This window comes from Salvelinus alpinus, chromosome 10 (assembly GCF_045679555.1).
Source record: "Salvelinus alpinus chromosome 10, SLU_Salpinus.1, whole genome shotgun sequence".
In the NCBI taxonomy this organism is placed as follows: domain Eukaryota; kingdom Metazoa; phylum Chordata; class Actinopteri; order Salmoniformes; family Salmonidae; genus Salvelinus; species Salvelinus alpinus.
In genome coordinates this window covers 73470307-73490579 of record NC_092095.1, presented here as the reverse complement: position 1 = coordinate 73490579, position 20273 = coordinate 73470307, and the positions used below count along the sequence as shown (strand labels likewise).

General features: G+C 41.1%; 2 protein-coding genes across 6 annotated transcripts in view; one reads left to right on the top strand and one right to left on the bottom strand.

The window, feature by feature from the left end:
* Positions 1-20273, bottom strand: part of LOC139533057 (zinc finger protein 135-like) — a 545377-nt gene that overhangs the window by 289310 nt on the left and 235794 nt on the right. The window lies entirely within an intron of this gene.
* The window catches only part of LOC139533030 (zinc finger protein 567-like), a 48587-nt gene that overhangs the window by 20577 nt on the left and 7737 nt on the right, over positions 1-20273 (top strand). For 2 of the 4 annotated variants that reach the window (XM_071331193.1, XM_071331194.1), the window contains exon 4: positions 14555-18114. In XM_071331193.1, the coding sequence (XP_071187294.1) occupies positions 14555-16365 (1811 nt within the window). In that variant the 3' untranslated portion in view covers positions 16366-18114. Of the gene's footprint in view, positions 1-3401; positions 3576-6837; positions 7087-14554; positions 18115-20273 lie in introns of those variants that run through there. The other 2 variants (XM_071331195.1, XM_071331196.1) reach the window with 2 other exon arrangements.

Below are 20273 nucleotides of genomic sequence, written 5' to 3'. Positions count from 1 at the left end.
TGTGAGTAGCCCATGTGCCTCACCATAATAATTTGGTCTATTTTCACCTCTTCATTTTGCCTAATGTTCTGACTTGGTGGTTCACATGTAGCCTATAACCTGTTTTAGAGAAATGTAATCATTGAACATTGTAAGGGTTTTCATTGTCTGCTTATATGCCCCTTTATTTATCCTACGGTTTTGACTTGGCGTACAGGGAGAACACTGTAAGAACAGCCCATGTTCTGAATTTTGTCGCTGTGCATTTCAAAAGTGGTGAACAAATAGTTATATTGACTACGTCCGTCCTAGCTCGCTCATTAATGTCTTAATCGAAATTACAGATTGCCTCTTATCCGCTTTTTCGTCCCCTTATGCCATAGTTTGTACATCTCAATTGTCAGTAGAAACCACATTTGTTTAAGCAAGTCAGCCATGTTTTTTTAACGGCAGTGAATGAGGCTGAATGAACTGTTTCGCTGCCAGACAAGGTTCCGCTGATAGCCAGGTGTAGCAGTGGTAAACTGTTGAGACTATGCTGTTGAGACAGCTTTATGTAGGCCCAAACAGTTTATGGGCACCGTTTCAGTGCAATTAATGTATTGTTTAGTGTCTTGTTGTGTAGTGGCTTTGCTGGCAATGCATCCCACTTTTAAAAAATTGTTTTATTTAATCTTTATTTATCTAGTCAAGTCAGTTAACAACAAATAGTTATTTAAAATGACGGCCAAACCCGTACGATGCTGGGCCAATTGTGCTCTTCCCTATGGGACTCCCAATCACGTCCGGATGTGATTCAGCCTGGATTCGAACCAGGGACTGTAGTGATGCAGTGCCTTAGACCACTGCGCCACTCGGGAGCCCTTAAAAGGTTTGCGCCCAACGTGGGGCAGGAGTTTGACGGCACAAGCAGGGAGCCCAGCCAACAGAGATTTGAGAAATGTTTTGGTTTTCTTCCTCAGATCTGTGCCTTGCAACAAACCTGTCTCGAAGCTCGACGGACAATTTCTTTGATTTCATTGCTTGGTTTTTGCTCTGACATGCACTGTCAACTGTGGGACCTTATATAGACAGGTGTGTTCTTTTCCAAATCATGTCCAATCATTTGAATTTACTACATGTGGACTCCAGTCAAGTTGTAGAAACATCTCAAGGATGATCAATGGAAACAGGATGCACTTGAGCTCAATTTCGAGTCTGAGCAAAGGGTCTGAATACTTATGCAAATAAGCTGTTCATTTTTATAAATGTGAAAATATTTCTAAAAACCTGTTTTGGCTTTGTCATTATGGGGTATAGTGTGTATATTGATGAGGGGGGAAAAATGCATTTAATCAATTTTCGTATAAGGCTGTAACGTAACAAAATGTGGAAAATGTCGTCAAGGGGTCTTGTATAATGCACTGTATATGTTTTAAACTACAAATTTAAGGAACTGAAGTGGTAAACAATGAAATAATGGAAAATGCATGTTCAATGGTTATCTCTGTATTAGTATTATTCACATTAAATCACCTAGATAGAGCAGTGGTTCTCTCGGTATTAGTATTATCTCTGTATTACCCACATTAAAACACCTAGGTAGATCAGAGAGGACAGAGCATGTGGCTTTGTAACACACAGGTGTTTCATCTCCACACTGGGATGATTTTAACAGTGCAACGCCACACAGGCCTCATGCTGCTCAGGTAGGAGAGTACCAGAAATAAATGAATAAAAACACAAAACTAATGAAGGAACACACAGTCACCAACAATATATCCCTGGCGTCAATACTTTCAACTTTCTCAGCTCGCTGTTACAGTACAGCACCACCAAATTCCATTTATTAAGTAACCATCTGTTTTATGTAAGCATAAAAACGTAACATTTCACACTATTTTGAGAGTCCAGGATTTATATTTACTATGTTACATCTAGTCTATGAGACGAGGCTGCACCTTGACCTACATTATAAACACGCTTATCAAGAGGTGTGTTTTCCCTTCAGCATCTGCATGTGGCATAAGCTCACCCACCTCACAGCATGAATCTAAAATAGTTAATAACTTTGGCTGTGAGTGATGGGAAAAAATCTGACTAAGGCAATTACTTGAATAATTCAATGGATTTTTTATTTGCAAACTTGATAACCAAATTTTTTTTTTTTTTAATTGACTTCGCTATGGGGCCATCAATGGGAGTTGGGCCGTGCTTCAGCTGAACTGCAGTACGGAAAATGCCCTCTGAGCACAGTGGAAAGCATGCTTATAGACTGGAAGCCTGCCCCCTTGATCCGAGAAGGGTGTAATTGCAGACCGCAATTAGGGGCGTTCTCTGATATCGGGTGTTTCATGATATCTAGTTTACACCAATTGATGCTCCCCATTGGTTTGTGGCCGTTTCTTTTGCGTTGGGAACAACACTTGTTGACAATTGTAGCTTGGCCTAACCCTTTTCCTAACCTTAATCTCAGTCTCCCCACCGCCACGTTAGTTATCAAAACCTGCATGGTAAACAAATCCCTAACCCTCACCCTTTTCCTAACCTTAACCTCAGTCTCCTAACCTGCCATGCTAATTCACCTAACTACCACTTTAATTATCTTAACCTGTTATGTATGCAATGTGCCTAGTTAAATATATATATATATATTTTTTTTTTTAAACAAATATTCTCCATCAGTTTCATAACACCAGAACTGACCAATGGCATGTATCCATTTTTATTTTATCAAGGAACATCCACATCAATAAACTGTACAGTAGTTCTCCTACTGGGAGGCGCTGGAAATAGTTGAAAGAGTGATTGGTGCTGAGGAAGCTATGGCAGTGGATGCCCCGCAACCTGTTAAGATTCATAATGTCGTTTACCAGTTGAAGGATACCGATTGTAAAGATTAATTGTATTTGCGGCTGAAAGTTTTTGGGAGTTCAGGAATTGACATTGGAAGCATTGCAGGCAGTGGTGGAAAAATACCCAATTGTCATACTTGAGTAAAAGTAAAGATACTTGAGTCCTTTCCTATTAAGGAAAGCCACCCAGTAAAATACTACTTGAGTTCTTTACACCACTGATTGCAGGGAATACTGACTGAAGATGTTCCTCCCCACGAGGCCCATGAGACTGTGTAGGGATGTGATTTGAATAGGACTGTGACTTAAGATTTTCCTCCCTACGAGGCCCATGAGACTGTGTAGGGATGTGTTTTGACTAGGACTGTGACTGAAGATGTTCCTCCCTACGAGGCCCATGAGACTGTGTAGGGATGTGATTTGAAGAGGACTGTGACTGAAGATGTTCCTCCCTACGAGGCCCATGAGACTGTGTAGGGATGTGATTTGAATAGGACTGTGACTGAAGGAGTGGGATGTTTTTATTTTTGTATTTTGTTTTGATGTCGTTGCTTCCGCAATGGACATGTATTTCTTTCTACAGTTTACTAACCGTACAGTAGGTGGCGGTAGACACGTTATATTTGTGTAAATGTCAGTATACCAGAGAAGAAGATGACGCTGTTGCCATGTGGTAGAGGGGAACAGGAAGTTCCGGGTAGAAAACGACAGAACTGTGTTATGTCGATAGTGGTTGTGTCCGTTTCAACTGTATCATTGTAGGTATGCAATAGCACGTTTAAACTTTCTAATGTCGAAAGAATATATAATATGCCAGGTAGCAAGTCCGTGAAGGTATTAACACGTTTGGTAAAGTTTTAAATTGTATGTGTTATTTTGGGGTCAAACCGAGTGAGTGAAGAACGTGATTTGCAACGATTTTACAAGTCACGTAGCTAGACTTTGGGTTTGTCTGAGTTGTATGTACATAATTTCGTCAAAGTCATTTCATAAAGATTCCACTTATTTTAGTTAGTTTTTACATGTTCTTGGTTTTGTGTAAAATGTTGTTTATGAGCTGGTAAATAGCCTCGTCCGAACCATCTTGATCTCGCGAGTTTACATACACTGTTTCGTTAATGTAAGCTCGCGAGATCAGGATGGTTCGGACGAGGCTCGTCAAATGGCGGCTTCAACGGTTTCGGTTGTCTTTCTAGGAGTTTGCTCGTGGTGAAATTGCGACACGAGGCAGTGTGGTGGAGTGTCAAAATAGAGGGAAGCTAACTGAAGTTATCCTTCACCATTTGGAGAGTGAGGCCAACTGCATGGAATGGCGTCGATTAATGTGGATGAATCGGAGCACGTGTCATACTCATTCCATGGAGGACCAAGTGTCTGCGGGTTTTCGCTCCACCCTTTTACTTGATTAATTAATTAAGGTCACTAATTAGAAAGCAACTCCCCTCGTCTGATTGTCTAGGTTTTAATTGAAATGAAGAAACGAAAACCTGTGAGGCTCGGCTGTCAATGGGATGAGTTTTACACCCCTGAAACAATGGAAATGGAGAGTTTGAGAAGCAACAGCTGTGCTCGAATGCGATCAATGTGAGGGACAGTTCTGATATGGAGCGGGAGGATGAGGGCCTAGTATGTGAATGGTCTGTAGTGGAAAGACATAGGAAGAACAGAGATAATAATACTGGAAGCAGTGGTGCGTGTAGTATAGAAACTCTAGAGAGGCCCAAGGTAGGGAGCTAGAGTAATAATGTGTCACAGTGGAAAGTTGGGATGGTGTTTGAGGAGACCACAGGGCCTCATTTACACCCTATCTGATGAACCAAGGCCATAAAAAGAGAGGTGAAGTTAAACTGGGCTGCATCCGTGTAAATGAGAACTTGTTCTGAACTAGCCTACCTGGTTAAATAAAGGTTAAATAAAAAATTGTAGATTGTTAATATCTTGTGCTAGTCAGGTTCAGCAAGGGAAGATTCTTAAATTGGAAAACCATAATAGGATGAAGCTCAGAAGGCATGACCCTGGAGCTTATGCTAAATTGAAGGGAGTAATCTCTGAGGTCCCAATATCTATGTCCATGGATGATATTGTTAAAGAACATGTGAAGGAGACAGTGGTTGAAGCCTAAAGGTTGATCAGTAGGAAAGAGATGGTTAAAGAAGTGAAAGCTTATCAGTGCTGTTGAGGTTTGAGAAGGTTTTGTCTGGAAAAGTATAAAATAGGATTCTGTAGCTTCAATGTCAGAGAATTTGACCCAGCCTCATCAATCAACCAATCAAATGTATTTATAAAGCCCTTCTTACATCAGCTGATGTCACAAAGTGCTGTACAGAAAACCAGCCTAAAACCCCAAACAGCAAGCAATGCAGGTGTAGTAGCACAGTGGCTAGGGAAAACTCCCAAGAAAGGCCAGAACCTAGGAAGAAACCTTGAGAGGAACCAGGCTCTGGGGGGTGGCCAGACCTCTTCTGGCTGGAGATTATAACAGAAAATGGCCAAGATGTTCGAATGTTCATAGATGACAAACAGTGTCAAATAATAATAATCACAGTGGTTGGCGAGGGTGCAACAGGTCAGCACCTCAGGAGTAAATGTCAGTTGGCTTTTCATAGCCGATCATTCAGAGTATCTCTACCACTCGTGCTAGTTGAAACAGTTGAAACTGGAGCAGCAACGGAGAATCATCACAGTGTTTTTAAATGCCAAAGAATGGGACATGTAGCTGTTGAGTGAAAAGATGTGCCAATTGTGGTGGGGAACATGATTACGGTGAATGTTGGAGCAATGTGACGGTTCATGGCTGGTCCTGTAGCAAGAGGACCAACTGTCAGACTGATGGAGCTTCCATGGCTGGTCCTGTAGTAAGAGGACCTACTGTCAGACTGATGGAGCTTCCATGGCTGGTCCTGTAGTAAGAGGACCTACTGGCAGACTGATGGAGCTTCCATGGCTGGTCCCGTAGTAAGAGGACCTACTGTCAGACTGATGGAGCTTCCATGGCTGGTCCCGTAGTAAGAGGACCTACTGTCAGACTGATGGAGCTTCCATGGCTGGTCCCGTAGTAAGAGGACCTACTGTCAGACTGATGGAGCTTCCATGGCTGGTCCTGTAGTAAGAGGACCTACTGTCAGACTGATGGAGCTTCCATGGCTGGTCCCGTAGTAAGAGGACCTACTGTCAGACTGATGGAGCTTCCATGGCTGGTCCTGTAGTAAGAGGACCTACTGTCAGACTGATGGAGCTTCCATGGTTGGTCCCGTAGTAAGAGGACCTACTGTCAGACTGATAGAGCTTCCATGGCTGGTCCCGTAGTAAGAGGACCTACTGTCAGACTGATGGAGCTTCCATGGCTGGTCCCGTAGTAAGAGGACCTACTGTCAGACTGATGGAGCTTCCATGGTTGGTCCCGTAGTAAGAGGACCTACTGTCAGACTGATGGAGCTTCCATGGCTGGTCCCGTAGTAAGAGGACCTACTGTCAGACTGATGGAGCTTCCATGGCTGGTCCCGTAGTAAGAGGACCTACTGTCAGACTGATGGAGCTTCCATGGCTGGTCCCGTAGTAAGAGGACCTACTGTCAGACTGATGGAGCTTCCATGGCTGGTCCCGTAGTAAGAGGACCTACTGTCAGACTGATGGAGCTTCCATGGCTGGTCCCGTAGTAAGAGGACCTACTGTCAGACTGATGGAGCTTCCATGGTTGGTCCTGTAGTAAGAGACAAGGTTATAAAGGAAAATAGTACATAGTGCTGCCTGAAACATACTGCAACCTTGTACTAAATGGTTTTTGAGTCATTTATGCATTTATGTGAATTTAGGAAATCTACCATAGATTTAGTGCTCTAATGTTGTGCAATTTAAAATGTGTACTTTGTGTCTAATGTGGAATGAATGTTTTGTCAAGGATTAGCTACCTGATCTACTGAAATGAGATAATTGAACAAGAAAAAAGAGAAAATATTTTTACAGAATAAAGTGCCAGAACTGTCAAGAAAATAACTTTTGTGTCCGTTTGTCTTCATTACTACAGGCCGACTCAGATTAAGTCTGAGGCCGGTAACATCAACAGTGAGGACAAACCCAGCCTGACACTCTCCTTCCACACTGAGTCCAATCCTACAGTCACTGGGTCCTGATTGTGACAGTGGAGCCCAGTTTGCACTGCAGGATCCAGAGATGGCATCAGTGAAGCTGGAGGACTGCAGTCAAACACTGGAGCTGAATGTCAACATTAAAGATGAAGAAGAGGAGGAGAAGATTAGGACAACTGTTAGTCATGGTAAGAGCAGGTTTTCTCTATAAGTTATCTTCATAAATTACACCTCCATAAGTTATGACCAGTCTATTGCTAGGTTGAATTCTGTAATTCTGACATCACACATCCCTGAACAACTCAAGACTTCACAGCGAAGCAAAACATTTTAAAACTTGTAAAGCCTGCCTTTGCCCACACATTGTCTCAAGAACGTTGAAAATGGTTAATACCCTCAATCACCAAGTTAGGCATACCTCATTTCAAAATAGGCCATGACATCATCACTGTCAATATTGAATTATAATTCTTTGCGTTTTACCAGTGAAATGATCAAGCTGTTTCTGCATGCCAATCGTTCGATCTCAATCAATTTCATGGGAATATGCATTTAAATCTTCTCGAATTACTGTTTGGTTAGCAAATTAGAGCAGATGGTGTTAAATTATATAGACTTCCTGTATTTTGTTTTAATCAAAGCACATTCTGCCTAATGGCGCGCTGTTGAGTTTGAGACGATTCAGCAAACCATTCTAAAATCTCGTAAGAAATTAGGTGTTGTTTTTGTTGTAACAGTAATGTTATGCTATAATATTTGGTTTTGTGGACTACTAATTAATCATTAGGTGATCGTCCAAGACATCTTTATCGTCTAGAGATCTACCTTTACTAAACAAACACCATTGTGGCGGCTCATCGCTCTTGCAGCACTACACCCCTGCAGTCTGCTGCACCGAACTAGTGATTGATGCTCACCTAGCCTACTCTTTTGTCTCACGCAACATTTGGTGATGCAGAAATGAGAAAACATGTTTGGCTGTTTTTATGAAAATCTGGGAATATTTGGCCATGGAAACATTTCTGGTTGGTCTCAAGGAATGTCACACAGGGAGACTTTTTAAAACAGGATTGAGTGAAGTAGCAGCTAATGCTCATGGAGAGCCTCACAATTATTATTATTAACCTTTATTTAACTAGGCAAGTCAGTTAAGAACAAATTATTATTTACAATGACGGCCTCCACTGGCCAAACCCAGACAACACTTGGCCAACTGTGCGCCGCCCTATGGGACTCCCAATCATGGCCGGTTGTGATACAGCCTGGAATCTAACCAGGGTGTCTGTAGTGACGCCTCCAGCACTGAGATGCAGTACCTTAGACCGCTGCGCCACTCGGGAGCTCATAAGTTTGATGAAATTCCATCATCTTTCAGTCTAATAGGGCTATTTACTTCCTTTTGTAGCTCATCACCAGTTTCTTGAATGTTTATTGTACATAAATATAAACACAACATGTAACAATTTCAACGATTTTTCTGAGTTACAGTTCATATAAGGGGCGGCAGGTAGCCTAGTTGATAGAGCGTTAGGCCAGTAACCGAAAGGTTGCTAGATCGAATCCCTGAGCTGACAAGGTAAAAATCTGTCTTTCTGCCCCTGAACAATGCAGTTAACCCACTGTTACCCGGTAGGCCGTCATTGTTAGTAAGATTTGTTCTTAACTGACTTGCCTCGTTAAATAAAGGTTAAATGTAATTTATAATATATATATATATATAATAAGGACATCAGTCAATTGAAATGAATTAGGCCCTAACCTGTAGGTTTCACATGACTGGGCAGGTGTGCAGCCATGGGTGGGCCTTGAAAGGCATAGGCCCACCCACTTGGCAGCCAGACCCACCTCAGGTTCTGGGCTGACGTTATTACACGTGGTCTACAATTGTGAGGCCGGTTGGACGTACTGCCAAATACTCTAATACGACGTTGGAGGCAGCTTATGGTAGAGGAATTAACCTCTCTAGGATATGTGGGACGCTAGTGTCCCAACTGGCCAATATCTAGTGAAAATGCAGAGCGCCAAATTCATATAAATTACTATAAAAATTTAACTTTCATGAAATCACACATGCAATATACCAAATTAAAGCTACACTTGTTGTGAATCCAGCCAATGTGTCAGATTTCAAAAAGGCTTTACGGCGAAAGCAAACGATGCTATTATATGAGGATAGCACCCCAGCAAACAAATGCAGACCATCATATTTCAGCCCTTCAGGCGCGACACAAAACGCAGAAATAAAGATATAATTCATGCCTTACCTTTGACGAGCGTCTTCTGTTGGCACTCCAATATGTTCCATAAACATCACAAATGGTCCTTTTGTTCGATTAATTCCGTCGATATATATCCAAGATGTCCATTTATTTGTCGCGTTTGATCCAGAAAAACACCGGTTCCAACTCGCGCAACATGACTACAAAAGTTACCTGTAAGCTTTGTCCAAACATTTCAAACTACTTTCCTAATACAACTTTAGGTATTTTTTAACGTAAATAATCGATCAAATTTAAGACGGGATATACTGTGTTCAATACCGGAGGAAAACAATGTGTAGCGAGCTTTCAGGTTAAGCTCCTCTAACAAAGATTACACTACCCTCTAGCCTCATTCTGAACAGTGCTACTTCTTAATTTCTCAAAGGAAAAACCTCAACCAATTTCGAAAGACTGATGACATCCAGTGGAAGCGATAGGAACTGCAAGAAAGTCGCTTAGAAATCTGGATTCCCAATGAAAACTCATTGAAAAGAGAGTGACCTCAAAAATGAAAATTCTGAATGGTTTGTCTTTGGAGTTTTGTCTGACAAATAAGTTCTGTTATACTCACACACATGATTCAAACAGTTTTAGAAACTTCAGAGTGTTTCCTATCCAAATCTACTAATGATATCATATCTTAGCTTCTGGGCCTGAGTAGCAGGCAGTTTAACTTGGGCACGCTTTTCATCCAAAATTCCGAATGCTGCCCCCTATCCTACAGAAGTTAACATTCAATTCCCTGGAAACATCTCTGGTCGACATTCCTGCAGTCAGCATGCCAATTGCACGCTCCCTCAAAACTTGAGACATCTGTGGCGTTGTGTTGTGTCACAAAACTGTACATTTTAAAGTGTCCTGTTATTGTACCCAGCACAAGGTGCGACTGTGTAATGATTATGCCGTTTAATCGGCTTCTTGATATGCCACACCTGTCATGTGGATGGATTATCTTGGCAAAGGAGAAATGCTCACTGACAGGGATGTAAACATATTTGTGCACACAATTTGAGAGAAATAAGCTTTTTGTGTGTAGGAACATTTCTGAGATTTTGTTTATTTCAGCTCATGAAACATGGGACCAACACTTTACATGTTGCGTTTATATATTTTTTCCAGTGTAGTTAGACATTACTGTTCTCTCCGTGATCGACTGGAATTTAGCCTGAAAAGGATTTGAGAAATATGATATAGGCCTACGTCTCGTTTTGCGCTGCACAGAATATCAGATCTCAACAACGATTGGAGAAGTGATGAACATAACCAGTAGACTACCACATCCTGATGATTTATATCTGATACATATATATTTAATATTTTATATATCAAGTTGTAGAAACATCTCAAGGATGATCAATGGAAACAGGATGCACCTGAGCTCAATTCAAAAGTTTGGGGTCACTTAACACCAGTCTCAACGTCAACAGTGAAGAGGCGACTCCGGGATGCTGGCCTTCTTGGCAGTTGCAAAGGCCAGTTTTATTGCTTCTTTAATGAGCACCACAGTTTTCAGCTGTACTAACATGAATTCAAAAGGGTTTTCTAATGATCAATTAGCCTTTTAAAATTATAAACTTGGATTAGCTAACACAACATGCCATTGGATCACAGGAGTGATGGTTGCTGATAATGGGCCTCTGTACGCCTATTTAGATATTCCATAAAATATGCCGTTTCCAGCTACAATAGTCATTTACAACAATAACAATGTCCACACTATTTCTGATCAATTTGATGTTATTTTAATGGACAAACAATGTGCTTTTCTTTCAAAACAAGGACATTTCTAAGTGACCCCAAACGTTTGAACAGTAGTGGATATTTAATATTTTTTATATATCAAGTTGTAGAAACATCTAAAGGATGATCAATGGAAACAGGATGCATCTGAACTCAATTTTGAGTCTCCTGTTTTTTTAATTTTTTTTTTATAAATAAATTTGCAAAAATTTCTAAACTTGTTTTCGCTTTGTCATTATGGGGTATTGTGTGTAGATTGCTGAGGATATTTTTTAATTTAATTTTCGAATAAGGCTGTAAAAAAACAATGTGGGAAAAGTCAAGGGTTCTGAATACTTTCCGTGGGAACTGTCAGACCCCTTCCCATTTCTTCCCATTTTGGTACGTTACAGCCTTATTCTAAAATTGATGACATGTTTTTCCTCGTCAATCTACACACAATACCCCATAATGACAAGCCAAAACAGGTTTTTAGAAATTCTTGCAAATGTAAAAAAAAAGATTGATAAGAATTGCTTATTTACATACATTTTCCGACCCTTTGCTATGAGATGATCCTTGAGATGGTTCTACAACTTGGAGTCCACCTGTGGTAAATTCAATTGATTGGATATGATTTGGACAGGCACACACCTGTCTATGTAAGGTCCCACAGTTGACAGTGCATGTCAGAGTAAAAACCAAGTCATGAGGTTGAAGGATTTGTCCGTAGAGCTCCGTGACAGGATTGTGCACAGATCTGGGGACCGGTACCAAAACATTTCTGCAGCATTAAAGGTCCCCAAGAACACAGAGGCCTCCATCATTCTACAATGGAAGAAGTTTTGAACCACCAAGACTCTTCCTAGAGCTGGCCACCCGGCCAAACTGAGCAATCGGGGGAGAAGGGCCTTGGTCAGGGAGGTAACCAAGAACCCGATGGTCACTCTGACAGAGCTCCAGAGTTCCTCTTTGGAGATGAGAGAATCTTCCAGAAGGAAAACCATCTCTGCAGGTCTCCACTAATCATGACTTTATGGTAGAGTGCCCAGACGGAAGCCACTGCCTAGTAAAAGGCACATGACAGTCCGCTTGGAATTTGTCAAAAGGCACCTAAAGGACTCTGACCATGAGAAACAAGATTCTCTGGTCTGATGAAACCAAGATTGAACTCTTTGGCCTGAATGCCAAGTGGCATGTCTGGAGCAAACCTGGCACCATCCCTACGGTGAAGGATGGTGGTGGCAGCAGCTTGCTGTGGGGATGTTTTTCAGCGGCAGGGACTGGGTGACTAGTCAGGATCAAGGGACAGATGAACGTAGCAAAGTATAGAGAGATCCTTGATGAAAACCTACTTAAGGTTCACCTTCCAACAGGACAATGACCCTAAGCACACAGCCAATACAACGTAGGAGTGGCTTCGGTACAAGTCTCTGAATGTCATTGAGTGGCGCAGCCAGAGCCCGGACTTGAACCCGATCAAACATCTCTGGAGAGACCTGGAAATAGCTTTGCAGAGACGCTCCCCATCCAATCTGGCAGAGCTTGAGAGGATCTGCAGAGAAGAATGGGAGAAACTCCCCAAATACAAGTGTTTCAAGCTTGTAGCTTCATACCCAAAAAGACTCAAAGGTGCTTCAACTAACTATTGTGTAAAGGGTCTGAATACTTACGTAAATGTCATATTTCAGTCATTATGGGGTATTGTGATGTCATTATGGGGTATTGTGATGCCATTATGGGGTATTGTTTGTAGATTGATGAGAATATATATATTTTTTAATTTAACCAGCGCAAACTGGCTTTAACCAGAATAGTAAGAGGAGTGGGAGGCCCCGGTGCACAACTGGGCAAGAGGACAAGTACATTAGAGTGTCTAGTTTGAGAAACAGACGTCTCACAAGTCCTCAACTGGCAGCTTCATTAAATAGTACACGCAAAACAACAGTCTCAACGTCAACTGTGAAGAGGTGACTCCGGGATGCTGGCCTTCTAGACACTATTCTGGTTAGAGCCAGTTTGCGCTGTTCTGTGAAGGGAGTAGTACACAGCGTTGTACGAGATCTTTAGCCATTTCCAGCTACAATAGTCATTTACAACATTAACAATGTCTACACTGTATTTCTGATCAATTTGACATTATTTGAATGGACAAAAAATTTGCTTTTCTTTCAAAAACAAGGACATTTGTAAGTGACCCCAATCTTTAGAATTTATTCATTTATTTCACCACTAATGGTAGTGTATTTATTTATTTTTTAACCTTTTTTCTAGCTTTCTTAGCATACTGGTTATTGTCAGGAATTTCGGGTTGACTGACGTGCCCAAAGTAAACTGCCTGTAAACTGCCCAAAAGCTAGGAGATGCATATACTTGATAACATTGGATAGAAAACACTCTGAAGTTTCTAAAACTGTTAAAATAATGTCTGAGTATAACAGAACTGATATGGCAGGTGAAAACCTGAGGAAAATCCATCCGGAATGTTTATTTTCAGGTCACAGGTTTTTTCAGTGCTTGCCTATGGGATATACAAATAGATAGGACCCAGATTGCAGTTCCTATGGCTTCCACGAGATATCACCAGTCTTTAGAATGGGTTTCAGGTATTTGTAGTTTTCCCAAGGTGTCCCCCATTAGAAAAGTAGTCATGTTGCTTGCATCAACGAGAGTGCGCTCTTCGTTATTTATTTTCGCTATTGAACACACTATTCTCCGTCTTAAATATTATTGTTTATTTAGATATTAGAATACCTGAGGATTAATTAGAAACATCGTTTGACTTGTTTGGATGAACTTTACCGGTAACTTGTGTGCATGTTGAATGAGTGAATTACTGAATCAAACGCGCCATCTAAACTGACATTTTTGGGATATAATGAAGGACTTTATCGAACAAAGTACCATTCATTGTGTAGCTTGGACCCTTGGGATTGCAAACAGAGGAAGATCTTCAAAGGTAAGTGATTTATTTAATTGCTGTCTGTGATTTTGTGATGCCTGTGCTGGTTTAAAAAGTATTTTGACGTGGGGCGCTGTCCTCAGATAATCGCATGGTATGCTTTCTCCGTAAAGCCTTTTTGAAATCTGACGACGCAGTTGGATTAACAAGAAGCTTTTAAATGATGTAAGACACTTGTATTTTCATGAATGTTTAATATTACGATTTTTGTATTTTGAATTTCGCGCTCTGCAATTTCACCGGATGTTGTCGTAGGTGTCCCACTAGCGTTTGGACATGCGCCCAAAAAGGTTAACTAGGCAAGTCAGTTTAAGAACAAATTCTTATTTTCAATGACGGCCTAGGAACAGTGGGTTAACTGCCTTGTTCAGGGGCAGAACGACAGATTTTTACATTGTCAGCTCGGGTATTCTATCTTGCAACCTTTCGGTTGCTCTAGCCACTAGGCTACCTGTCACCCGGGATGGCCAGAAGAGGAATGGTCACCGCTCTGAGCCTGGTTCCTCTCTAGGTTTCTTCCTAGGTTCCTGCTTTCTAGCGAGTTTTTTGTGGCCACTGTGCTTCTACATCTGCATTGCTTGCTCTTTGGGGATTTTAGGCTGGGTTTCTGTTCAGCACTTTGTGAAAACTACTGATGTAAAAAGGGCTTCATAAAATACATTTGATTCACATGTATATCACACCAACTGACTGGTTCTTCTGATGTTTACACAGGATACCATGTTGAGACATTCTCTACATCCAGAGTGCAACAGCAGGAAGATCAGAGAGCGAAGAGGTCTCATCACTGCCCACATTGTGAAGAGATTTTCCCATTTCTATCAAAGCTAAAAATACACCTAAAAATACACACAGGAGAGAAGCCTTACTCCTGCCCTGACTGTGGAACTAGTTTCTCTAAACTTTCCAACTTAAAATCACATGAACGTATACACACAGGAGTGAAGCCTTACTTCTGCTCTGACTGTGTAAAATGCTTCAAAACATCAACTCAGCTAAAAGTTCATCAGAGAACACACACAGGAGAGAAGCCTTACTCCTGCTCTGACTGTGGAAAATGCTTCACAACGTCAACTGATCTAGAAGTTCATCAGAGAACACACACAGGAGAGAAGCCTTATTCCTGCCCTGACTGTGGAACTCGGTTCTCTAAACTTTCCAACTTAAAATCACATGAACGTATACACACAGGAGAGAAGCCTTACTTCTGCTCTGACTGTGTAAAATATTTCAAAACATCAACTCAGCTAAAAGTTCATCAGAGAACACACACAGGAGAGAAGCCTTATTCTTGCCCTGACTGTGGAACTAGGTTCTCTAAACTTTCCAACTTAAAATCACATGAACGTATACACACAGGAGAGAAGCCTTACTTCTGCTCTGACTGTGTAAAATGCTTCAAAACATCAACTCAGCTAAAAGTTCATCAGAGAACACACACAGGAGAGAAGCCTTACTCCTGCTCTGACTGTGGAAAATGCTTCACATCGTCAACTGATCTAAAAGTTCATCAGAGAACACACACAGGAGAGAAGCCTTATTCTTGCCCTGACTGTGGAACTAGGTTCTCTAAACTTTCCAACTTAAAATCACATGAACGTATACACACAGGAGAGAAGCCTTACTTCTGCTCTGAATGTGGAAAATGTTTTAAAACATCAAATGAGCTAAAAGTTCATCAGAGAACACACACAGGAGAGAAGCCTTATTCCTGCCCTGACTGTGGAACTAGGTTCTCTACACGTTCCAACTTAAAATCACATGAACGTATACATACAGGAGAGAAGCCTTACTTCTGCTCTGACTGTGGAAAATGCTTCACAACGTCAACTGATCTAAAAGTTCATCAGAGAACACACACAGGAGAGAAGCCTTATTCCTGCCCTGACTGTGGAACTAGGTTCTCTAAACTTTCCAACTTAAAATCACATGAACGTATACACACAGGAGAGAAGCCTTACTTCTGCTCTGAATGTAGAAAATGTTTTAAAACATCAAATGAGCTAAAAGTTCATCAGAGAACACACACAGGAGAGAAGCCTTTCTTCTGCCCTGACTGTGGAACTAGTTTCTCTCGACTTTCCTACTTAAAATCACATGAACGTATACATACAGGAGAGAAGCCTTACGTTTGCTCTGACTGTGGGGCGAGTTTCTATCATCTCGGAACCTTAAATACACACCAACGTATACACACAGGAGAGAAGCCTTACTCCTGCTCTGACTGTGGAAAATGTTTTAAAACAGCAACTGAGCTAAAACTTCACCAGAGAACACACACAGGAGAGAAGCCTTACTTCTGCTCTGACTGTGGAATTAGTTTCTCTCAACTTTCCCACTTAAAAATACATGAACGTATACACACAGGAGAGAAGCCTTACTTCTGCTCTGACTGTGTAAAATGCTTCAAAACATCAACTCAGCTAAAAGGTCATAAGAGAACACACACAGGGGAGAGAAAAAAGTTAATCAGAGAACACAGGCATGAGAGAAGCCTGCTTATGTCTGCTCTGACTTTTGGGTGAGTTTCACTCACCATAGCAACTTAACACACCAAAGACTATAGACGTCTAGCCAAAGGCTGCGTGTTTGAATCTCATCAATGACGACTTTAGCAATTTAGCTAACTAGCAACTTTGCAACTTCTTACTAATTTTTAGCTATGTTAGCATGTTAGCTTAGCATGCAACTACTTAGCATGTTAGCTAACCTTTCCCCTAAACCCATTTAACTCTACCTTAAACCCCTCACCCCTAACCTAGCTAACGTTAGCAACAACAAATTGGAATTCGTAACATATCATACATATTACAAGTTTGTAACATATTGTATGAATAGCAATGCGTAACATAACATATGAATTGTAATTCTTAACATCTGATATGTCCTACAAGTCTGTTTATTATACTGTATTATACTGAACAACAATCTAAATGCAACAATTTCAAAGGTTTACAGTTCGTATAAGGATATCAGTCAATTGAAATAAATGAGGCCCTACTCTATGGATTTCACATGACTGGGCAGGGGCTCAGCCATGGGTGGGACTTTGGAGGGCATAGGCCCACTTGGGAGCCAGGCCCAGCCATTCAGCATGAGTTTTTCCCCACAAAAGGTCTTTATTACAGACATAAATACTACTCACCCCCCTCCCAGACAATCCTGCAGGTGAAGAGGTCCTGGGCTGCCGTGGATACATGTGATCTGCAGTTGTGAGGCCGGTTGGATGTACTGCCAAATTCTCTAAAAGGACTTTAGAGGTGTCTTATGGTAGAGATATAAATATTGAGTTCTCTGGCAACAGCTCTGGTGGACATTCCTGCATTCATCATGACAATTGCACATTCCCTAAACTTGAGACAAATGTGACATTGTGTTGTGTGGCCTTTTATTGTCCCCCAGCACAAGGTGCACCTGTGTAATGATAATGCTGTTTTATCAGCATCTTGATATGCCACACCTGTCAGGTGGATGGATTATCTTGACAAAGCCTGAAATGCTCACTAACAGGGATATAAACAAAGTTGTGCACAACATTTGAGAGACATTAGCTTTTTGTGCATATGGAACATTGCTGGATTTTATTTCAGCTCATGAAACCAACACTTTACATGTTTAGTTTATATTTTAGTTCAGTTTATATTGGTAGTCCAATGTAATGTAACCTAACATACTAAATGAAGTGGCATGGATGTTTTTTGATCTAGAAACCTTTTGGTTACTGGCCCAACGCTCTAACCACTAGGCTACCTTCCACCCCTAACATGTATCAGATAGAGATGGTGTGATGATCACTTTTCACCATTAGTTTGGGGGGGATTATTTTACAACTTTATTTAATGATACACAGTTTATGAAATGAATACATGTGTTTATTAATTGTCTTTAAAGCTACATGAGTTATTTTTTTTTTTTTTTTCACCTTTATTTAACCAGGTAGGCTAGTTGAGAACAGGTTCTCATTTGCAACTGCGACCTGGCCAAGATAAAGCATAGCAGTGTGAACAGACAACACAGAGTTACACATGGAGTAAACAATAAACAAGTCAATAACATAGTAGAAAAAAAAGAGAATCTATATACAATGTGTGCAAAAGGCATGAGGTAGGCAATAAATCGAATAATTACAATTTAGCAGATTAACACTGGAGTGATAAATCATTTTTACTGATAGTTACTGATCATGAATGTGTTTGGATAACTGCATTGAAGCAAACTTGATTGATCTGCCAATGAAAAATAAAGTTACATGACTATGTACTGGTCAACCTCTTCTTCTCTTTCGTATTCAGTTCTTCATATTAAATCTGACAGTATGAATGGTTCTTATGGTTGTGTTCAGTTCTTCATATTAGATCTGACAGTATGAATGGTTCTTATGGTTGTATTCAGTTCTTCATATTAGATCTGACAGTATGAATGGTTCTTATGGTTGTATTCAGTTCTTCATATTAGATCTGACAGTATGAATGGTTCTTATGGGCTGAGTGCCTGGAGTGTTTTTGTATGACTACAGTCAGGAGTTCTCTCTGACCCTGTGATGTCACCAGCACATTAAGTACATTCATCTTAAGATAGCCAGGTGAGACAACCACATTTCACAGTAAATACATTTCTCCTCAATTAGTCAGTGTCACATTATTATTTGTATTTGGGGGGGGGGGGGGGGTACTCTTTAAAGACCTAGGGTTTCAGACCTTTTCGGGCAGATGGGCAGGGACTCTGCTGTCCTAGCATCAGAGGGAAGCTGGTGCCACCATTGGGGTGCCAGGACAGAGAAGTGCTTTGACTGGGCTGAGAGGGAGCTTGACCTCCTGTAGCAGTGGGATGGCCATGAGACCAGAGGTGGCAGAACTGAGTGCTCGGGTTGGGAAACAGGGTTTGAGCATAGCCTGAAGGTAGAGATGGGGCAGTTCTTCTTGCTGCACCGTAAGTAAACACCATTGTCTTGTAGTGGATGTGAGCTTCGACTGGAAGCCAGTGGAATGTACGGAGGAGCAGGGTAACATGGGGGAACTTGGGAAGGTTAAACACCCAGATGGACTGCAGTGTTCTAGATAAGTTCAGTGGCGACCCATCATTCAGGGCAGGTGGGCCACCTGTTTTGAGCCCCACAGTTTTAGCAATAAAAAAGTGAGAAAAAAATGATCTGTTTGCAAACAATGTAAAAAAACATGTAATTGAGTTGTTAATAAAGCCTATACAAACATTGTCTCTTTTCTGTTTTCTTGAGTAAGGCAGCTCCAAAATGCAGGTGTTTCAGCCTAGCTCAGTGCTTTCTGTGGAATTTTGGCAAGCCAGCAGAAAATACTCGACAGAATTGTGCCGTGATTTGCTCAGTGTTCTGTCATTCATGGGGACAATATGTCACTGCCAAGTCTAAGGGTAGAACTTGAAAATTCAAGGCCCTTGGGTGCTGCCATAGATTTACTTTAGAAGTGCCCATCCAAGAAGGCTTAAGGTCATTGTCCACAGATAAAATAACGTCAAATCATGTGATATCTACAGTCGCTTTGATTGGACTGATCATGTCAACATCTTACTTTCAAAATCTGATTTAGCAGTCATCATCATGAATCAAGTTGACAATCTACTGGCAAATCCTTTTTAATCTTTGTCATATGAAGAGAAATAATGAGGAATTATAGATAAAACGTATCGGTGCTCATCGGCCATTGGACAAACATTACACAACAAGTTGGAAATGGCGAATTCAACAATAAGTGGTTTGGAAGGAATCAGTGGCTAACTGCAAGCATTGCAAAGCAATCATTAGCCTGCTATTCATTGGAGTGGCTGTGTGGTCCCAAGTCTAAGATTAAGGGTCTCTTTTCCTAGTTTAAAATTGTAAACATTTAACATTGGCCGTGCTGGCAATGAAGCTTGATTTGTGCCGCCCTCAAAACAACTACTGCAAAATCTGACTTGAGTTGAGTTCAAGACAACTGGGAACTCGGGGGGAAAACAATCCACGACTGGGAAAATACGTTTTAATATTTCATCCAACTCGGAATTGTAAATTGGGAACTCGGGCCTCTTTCTACAGCTACGACCTGAAGATCACTGACGTCATCATGATTCCATTTTTTTCCCTTCGAGTTCCCAGTTTTGAAAGCACTATAAATCCAGAGAATGCCAGACTTTGGTGACAAAGTTTGATGACAAAATATGCCCACGATGGCCTGCCGTGCCACCTTCCTGTTCAAGTGAGCACAGCATAACAAGGTGAGTCCAAAAATGTCTTGTCTGCTGCTGCATAAATGATGTAATATGCCATGGAGATATGTATACTGTAGCTAAGAAAGTAATACTAAGTGTATGTTGTGTAGTAAAATGTTAGTAGCCCATGTGCCTCACCCTAATAATTTGGTCTGTTTTCACCTCTTCATTTTGTCTCCTGTTCTGACTTGGTGGTTCACATGTAGCCTATAAC